The following is an 8,122-nucleotide window of genomic DNA, read 5'->3' as shown; positions in this document are numbered from 1 at the left end:
TTTTTTTTTTTTTTTGGTTTTTCGAGACAGGGTTTCTCTGTGGCTTTGGAGCCTGTCCTGGAACTAGCTCTGTAGACCAGGCTGTTTTCGAACTCACAGAGATCCGCCTGCCTCTGCCTCCTGAGTGCTGGGATTAAAGGCGTGTGCCACCATCGCCCGGCTTAACTCAGTATATCTTAAACTCAACATTTTCCCTCCCCAAATGGCTTATATTTCTATTTGCCACATTTCTGGCAGTGACCCCAACATTCTACTTTCCCAGGGTAATATTTTAAATCTTTGAGCCATTTTGACTCTTCTCCTTGAATTGCCCTATGTCTGATTTTCCCAGAATTATCATCATACATTTGGAAATTCGCTTAGATTTTTCATTTTCTCTTTTCTTCTTTGGCAGCACTCTTGTTTGAGTGGCCATCATCTCCTTCTTGAGTTATAGCCATAATCTGCTGCCTCTCCTCATTTCATTGTACATGCTCATGCCAAACTAATTTTCTTAAAATTCCATTCAATTGTGCCACTGTCCTGTTGTAAACCTGCATTGGATCTTTATTAGACCTTAGTGTTCTCAACATTAGAATTCAAGGAGTCCCTCTCATGTCTTCTTTTCTGCCATCCATACGCTTTTCTTCTAATCTCTACCCAAGCAAAGTCTTGTACCATAAGGCAGCTCCTGGCTCCAATAGTGCCTCACTTTGACCCCTCTAGAATCTAGAGTCCAGATTGCCCTGTAATGTATTCAAACCCCAAACCTTCTGACATTCACATCCTCTTCAGCTGCTATCTAATCTCTCTTCCTTCTCCACATTCCTTAAGAGCATGTACACGCACTATATTTACTTCCTCTTATCTGGATTCTGCCACCTAACTGTGAAGATTCTGACCTCAGTTGAGATCACCATGATCAGAGACTGAGAGTATAGTTTTGCAATAGAGTGCTTGCCTGGCATGTTTTTTTTTTTTAACAGTCTTCTTCCTGTCTTGTTTCTTAAATACCCGTGATTTTATGCTTAGCCCTCTACTCTTACTGTCTACATATCTTAAATGGTCTCTTCTTGCTTCTTGTGGTCTCAGTTATCCAGTGTTTCTGTACCAGACTCTGCTTGGACACTTCCCTGGGCTACTTAACCCTCAAACATGCCTCTTATTGTTCTCTATTTTCCATCTCAGTTGAGTGTACCTCCTTTTACTCATCACATCATGCTATTTCATATCGTCAATGTCTGTTCCACCTAGTGCTTCCATCTTAAATGCCAGCATATACCTCCCTTTACCCTAGCTTTCCAAATGTCACCATTTCCTATGTTTTTTTCGCTCTTGCTAAATTGGAAGCACACCAGCAAGAACAATCTCTCATTCCCTATGAATCTTCACTGCCTACCATAATACTTGTTTAAGAAAGTTCAATGAATATTGGCTTGCTTTAGTGATAGTTTATGCTCCTTGTTGTGCAGACTATATTATAGGCCCTCAATGTGAGTTTGTTCAATCATGCTATGAAGGAGACTTTATTCTGAGCTGTATATATAGCTGTAATAATATAATAATCCTAGTGATGAGGTACCATCACTCTCCAACTGATAGTATCACTGTTCCTCTATAAAGCTTTCTTAAGCTAGCTCATGTGTGTAAAAGTACTCCAATTTACTTATATCATCTTAATATTTTTGACCTTTTAGTTATTTTAACAAAATATGAATCTTAATATTAAATTAATTATAATATCATAAGAAACAGAGTGAACCAGTTGTGATGGTGAACACCCTTAATCCTAGCACTGAGAGGCAAAGACAAGTTTGAGTATGAGTTAAAGTCCAGCCTGGTAATGAGACCCTGTCTCAAAAAACAAAAAGTATTACTAAATTAACTCCCACAGGTTTAAGACTTTAGAAACAAAATGATGGATGTCACTTGCAAATGTGAACTATTTCAAAAATGCTGTATATTTGAGTTATATTTTTTTCTTCTTTTTTAGGATAAATATTGGGCCACAGTGTATTGAAGTACAGAAAACAAATACATCTGATGAGACTCCCCCCCCCCGTGTCTATAAACACAAGCACACTTCTATTTCTTAAAATGTATGGGTGTTTGTACTTGCAAGAGTACCTGTATAGAAGGTAGTTGAGATGACTTCTGAATTACCAGTTTTCAAGGAATCTCACTAAAATTATTATACCACCCTGAACGCGCCCAATCTCGTCTGATCTCGGAAGCTAAGCAGGGTCGGGCCTGGTTAGTACTTGGATGGGGAGACCACCTGGGAATACCGGGTGCTGTAGGCTTTAATAAAAAAAACAAAAATAAAATAAAAATAAAAAAATAGAAGAAAATCAAAACTGGTGATTAAATTTATAAACAATACATTTTACACAAATTTAGAGATACTTCTTAGATTAGAGAATGGCATACATTTTCTGTTACCTGCCATTAGGAATTTATAGTGATACATTGTTAGTCTGAGTTTATGGAAGGTAAATATTTGGGCTCAGAGAGAGGGGCCTAACTAGTATGAGCAAGGCCCTGGGTTCAATCCCCAGCATTGAAAACAATCAGATGACTATTTTACAAAGCTTTAAGCCATCATGTAGTTTGGTTTATTTCCAGAAGAAAGATCTAAGTAGAATTGAAAACAAACAAACAAACAAACAAAACTTCTGTTTGTATTATATGGCATGGTTTTTCTTTTTCTTAGTGCAGTAGAATTCACTACACGTGCTTCAGAATCAGTACACTATTATTAAGTACATACTTTTCTAGCAAAATAGTAGTTCTTGTTAGCAGAATTTGACTGCACTGATTATTTTACCTGAGCACATGAGCTTTCATTTTGGCAAGGCTTTTAAATGATTGAAAATAGTAATTTTTACAAGCATGGAAAGCGAGGGATATAGGGAGACAGGAAGAAACAAGGAAAATGATCCATCCTTCTTTGTCTCCATTTCCTATAGTCCAAAGAATTGTTCCAAGAAATTAAAATGTAGGGGCATTGAAACACTTAAAGAAAATTCAATCATTGATAACCACCAGCTTGGTCAACTTCGAACACATAATAGACTCTATATTTAATAAAGTCAATAAAATGGCTTCTGAGTAGTTCCCAAGTGCCTCTTTGTCTAATGCTGAAGAGTGCCACATCTTGGCTAATGCCTATCACTGATGAGTAATGAATAGATGCATTTGTGTAACCTCTATAGAACCATAGCTTCTTTTTGTTTGTTTGTTTTTTGTTTTTTATTTGTTTTTCAAGCTTGGAGTGCATCACCACTACCTGGCTGAGCCACAGTTCTTAACTTCATAGTTTGCTTATGAAACAGAGGTAAGGTGTTTATACAACAGCAGCCATTTCAGTATATTTGTGGCTACCAAGTTAAACCCTCAGAATTAAGGTTATTTGAAGTAAGCACTCTTTTTATGTCCTCAGTGTTAAAGAAAGAAAATATGTAAGAAAGAAATCCCTGGTTGGTGAGAACAGGATAGCTATTCCTTGTTAGCCAAAACTATGAGAGTAGTGAGTCTGGTTTGCTTTTTGTGATGGATTCTCACTATATGGTTCAAGACTGGCCTTGAGCTCACTATCCTCCTGCCTCATCCTGGGATTGCAAGGCAGATGATGCCAGTTTCTTTATATTTTATAGTATAGATAAATAGTTGACCCTGAATACTCACAGGTTTTGCATAAATTCAACCATTTGCAGCTCAAAAATACCTGAAAAAACACCATCTATATTGAACATGTATGGAAATTCCCTTATTGTTATTCTGAATAACAATATAGTATAGCAACCATTCGCATAGCAGTTGTATTAGCTATTACTGGGATGATTTAAAGAATACAAAAGCCAGGCGGTAGTGGCACACACCTTTAATCCCAGCACTCAGGAGATAGAGGCAAGAAGAGCTCTGTGAGTTTGAGGCCAGCCTGGTCTAAAGAGCAAGTTGCAGACAAGCTCCAAAGCTACAGAGAAACCTTGTCTCAAAAAACGAAAAGAAAAAAATTACAAGAGGATGTGCACGGGTTATATGCAAATACTATTTCTTTTTAGTATAAGGAACTTGGGGCTGCAGAGATGGCTCCGCAGTTTAGAGCACTTGCTCTTACAAAGGACTGAGATTCAGCTCCCAGTACTCATGTGAACACTCATAACCATCAGTAACTCCAGTGTCAGGAGATCTGACACCCTTTGCTGACCTCCAGGGATACTGGACAAGCGCATGGTACACATACATACATGCAGGCAAAATATATGCATAATATAATTAAATAAATATAAAAATTGTTAATAGTTATTTTGATGTCCAAGGTGAGGCTTAGAAGTCATCTCCACAGACACTGAGAGATGTCTATATGTTGCTCATAAAGGAGATTTTTAAGAAGTAAAAAATATATTTCCTTTACGATTTTAATATACTTTTTATATTTTAGAAGTTTCATTTTTGCTCATTAAAAAGAAAATGAGTAACTATTATTTTTAGTTCTCATTACTTCTTAACTAGATAGAAACTTGACTTTAGGCAAATCATTTAATTAATTGATTTTTAAAAATGTTTTTAAGTGCTAGGATTAAAGGCATGTGCCATCATGAATGTCAGCTTCTCCATCCAGAAAATGGGAATGACAATACTTTTAGAGGCCTTTAAGACTTGGAAGTAGCAGCACCTGGGAGGTAGAGGCAGGCGGATCTCTGTGAGTTCGAGGCCAGCCTGGTCTACAGAGCTAGTTCCAGAACAGACAGGGCTACATAGAGGGACCCTGTCTCGAAGTAATGTAGTTACTTAGCACAGTTACTTAGCCTGACAAATACATAGTTACTAATATGTGTTGCCTGTTACTGCTTCCTTTTATGGCGTTCTCAACACTATTTTTCTTTTTGCTTTTCCATCACCCACTGACATAAAATTGTTAGTATTATAATACGGGATTGTCTGGCATTCAAAAAGTAACCTAAGTTATCCCTACTCAGTTCAACAAATGGATGAACAAAGGCCTGTAAAATTCCTTTTGACTTTATTGAATATTTTAATGAACATATTGGAAGAGAAAACTTTAGAGGCGAGCATCTCTTTCTCAAAATGATTGAACAAATAAAAGGCATTTAAAAAGATCTTTTAATTGTCTGAAGAGTACCTGGTCACAAGTTATCAAAGTATAGTTCCAAAGTCTACATTAATGATAAAAGAACACTTTTATATGGTTTTTTTTGACACAAGGTTTTTCTGTGTGTAACCCTGGCTGTCCTGGAACTAGCTCTGTAGACCAGGCTGGCCTCGAACCCACAGATATCCGCCTGCCTCTGCCTCCCGAGGGCTGGGATTAAAGGTGTGTGCTACCACCACCTTTAGAAAAGAATACTTTTTTAAAAAAAAATTGTATACATGGACAAAAAAGTAGGAAGAATAGCATAATTCATCCTCATATATTGTCGTCATCCAGTTCTAACAATTATCTACTAAAGTAGATTTTTAACAGAGAAACATTTTAGTCAAAAGCTATAACATGGGGGGGGGCGCTGGAGAAGTGGCTCAGCTGAGAGCACGGGCTGCTCTTCCAGAGCACCTGGGTATGATTCCCAGCACCCACATGATAACTCCAGGCCCCCTGTAACTCTACTCAGTTCCAGGGGATCCAGTACTCTTTTTTTCTGGCCTCCAAGAATACCACACATACAGGCCGGGCAGTGGTGGCGCATGCCTTTAATTCCAGCAGTCAGGAGGCAGAGGCGGGTGAATCTATGAGTTCGAGACCAGCCTGGTCTACAAGAGCTAGTTCCAGGACAGGAACCAAAGCTACAGAGAAACCGTCTCGGGAAATTAAAAAAAAAAAAACAACCCACACACGTAATTAAAAATTTAAAATTATGACTCCTAGCTATTTTTAGTCTCATGGGTATAGTTAGAATTCCACTTATATTTTTATTACTTAAAACATTTTTTAATTGAGTTAACTTATTTATTGTATGTGCATTGATATGAAGGTGGTGAGATCCTCTAAAATTGGAGTTACAGACTGTTGTGAGTGCTGGGAGCCAGGGTCCTCTGGAAGATCAGCTATTGCTTTTAACCACTGAGCCATCTCTCCAGCCCACTTAAAACAATTCTTTTTTTTTAATATTTATTTATTTATTATGTATACAATACTCTGCACCAGACCTCATTACAGATGGTTGTGAGCCACCATGTGGTTGCCGGGAATTGAACTCAGAACCTTTGGAAGAGCAGGCAATGCTCTTAACCACTGAGCCATCTCTCCAGCCCAAAACAATTCTTATTTTAAATATATTCTGATCATATTCTTCCCCTCCCTCAAGGGGAGATTTCCAAATTTTTTTCAGCCTCCCTACCCACCCAAGTTCTTTCTGAAAAACAAACAAGAACCCAATAAAACAACAATTTTTAATTGCTTTCCTGAGATTTCTTTAACTACTAATTTGGACAAATAGTCAAAAAATTATTTTTCTAAGTATGTAAAGTTTTATTTGGAACATACTTTTTAATTTAATGTTGTTTTCGGGACTTACAAATTTTTTAAATCCATTACTTGGTTTTAACTAGCATATACATCATAAAGTTGTGCATATTCAGGACATGTTTTTAAATCTGAAGACCAAAGAAAACTGCATGGGTTTATAACCTATTGGGAGAAAGGGTTAAATATGTTGAAGAGAATAGATTATGTTTTGTCTTTGTTTTTAAGGTTTGGATTAAGCAACAAATTTGATACGGAATTTCCCTCAGTTCTGACAGGGAAGGTAAGTGAGTTTGCTTTGAATTTTCCGATTCTAATGCACTGTGTTATGGTTTATTCAATGTTATGACAAATGCTTTGACTCACTGGTAATGAAGCCAAATAACAGGAGGCCTCCCTACTTGGAAGCTGTGGTCGCAGTGACTAAATGGTGTTACCATGACAACCAGCCTCTGGCCAGCTATTTTGTCTGTTGTTTCTTAATGTCAGCCATTGTTTATTTACCTGTTCAGCTTTTCCAGTGTCGCCTTTTTTGCGCAGCACAGGTAGCTGTAATTATTTTCATTTAGATCTATAATTTCTAACATGTCTCATTACCAAATTATCTTTGTAACTGAGTCACTATTATTTTTAAAGTGTTGTGTGGCACGCATCATTTATTACAAATAAAAAGCATCACATTTTTGGTTAGATTTTTTTTCCTTTTAGATTGAGTTTCTAAAATTAGACTCACAGCAATAAATAACTACCTTTCTATTCGCGGGTTTCTCTATATCCAGTTGCATTCTTGCTCAAAATTCAGACTTCCCAGGATTGAAACCTGTCATTATGGATTCATGTACAGCATGATGATTATTAATAATATTGTATTATATACTGAAAATTTGCCAAATGAACAGATTTCAGGTTCTCCGAAAGAAACGATAAATAAGTATGTAAGGAAATATATTAACTTGCTTGACTGTAGTAATTATTTCACTATATATAGGTATATTAAAATGTCATGTTGAGCTGCTTGGTCGCACAGATATGTAAACACAGCACTAGCATTCAAGAGGGTCATGAATTCCAGGCCAGTTAGAGCTTGTGTCAAAAAAGCCACCACCACTAACAACAACAAACCCACCAGCATATTGTACACTTGAAATGTTGCCTTTTTTGCTTTGTTTTGCTTTGGGTTTTTGTTGTTGTTGTTTTTCTTGGGTTTTCGAGACAGGGTTTCTCTGTGTAGCTTTGGAGACTGGCCTGGAACTCGCTCTGGAGAGCAGACTGGGCTCTAACTCACAGAGGAAGTACCTCTGCCTCTGCCTCCTGAGTGCATGCACCACAGCCTGGCTGAAATATTGCCTTTTTAAAATGTACTGTATTTGGGAAAGTTCTCTTACAGGAATGGTAACTTTCTGTTTGGGGTGATGGCTCAGTGGGCAAAAAGTCCTTGCTCTGCAAGCATGAGAACCCGAGTTCAGATCCTCAGTACCCACATAAAAGCAGGTACAATGGGGGACATTCTCCGGCCATTTAGTTTAGAAGAAATGATGAGTTCCAGGTTCAGTGGGAGATCCTGTCTCAAAATAAGGTGGCGAGTGAGAGAGCTTTAGAGACAACTCAAGTCCATCTCTGGCATCTACACTTGCACACACGCTCACACACACACACACA

General features: G+C 37.6%; 1 protein-coding gene and 1 pseudogene across 1 annotated transcript in view; both read left to right on the top strand.

Annotated features, from left to right (window-relative positions):
- The window catches only part of Chic1 (cysteine rich hydrophobic domain 1), a 38,918-nt gene that overhangs the window by 3,493 nt on the left and 27,303 nt on the right, over positions 1-8,122 (top strand). Inside the window, exon 2 of the mRNA XM_005369723.2 lies at positions 6,692-6,746. Coding sequence (XP_005369780.1) covers positions 6,692-6,746 — 55 coding nt within the window. The remainder of the gene's footprint in view (positions 1-6,691; positions 6,747-8,122) is intronic.
- On the top strand, positions 2,163-2,282 carry LOC113455527 (annotated as a pseudogene).

This window comes from Microtus ochrogaster, unplaced genomic scaffold, assembly GCF_000317375.1.
Source record: "Microtus ochrogaster isolate Prairie Vole_2 unplaced genomic scaffold, MicOch1.0 UNK57, whole genome shotgun sequence".
Classification (NCBI taxonomy): Eukaryota; Metazoa; Chordata; class Mammalia; order Rodentia; family Cricetidae; genus Microtus; species Microtus ochrogaster.
This window is presented reverse-complemented; position numbering and strand designations above follow the sequence as displayed.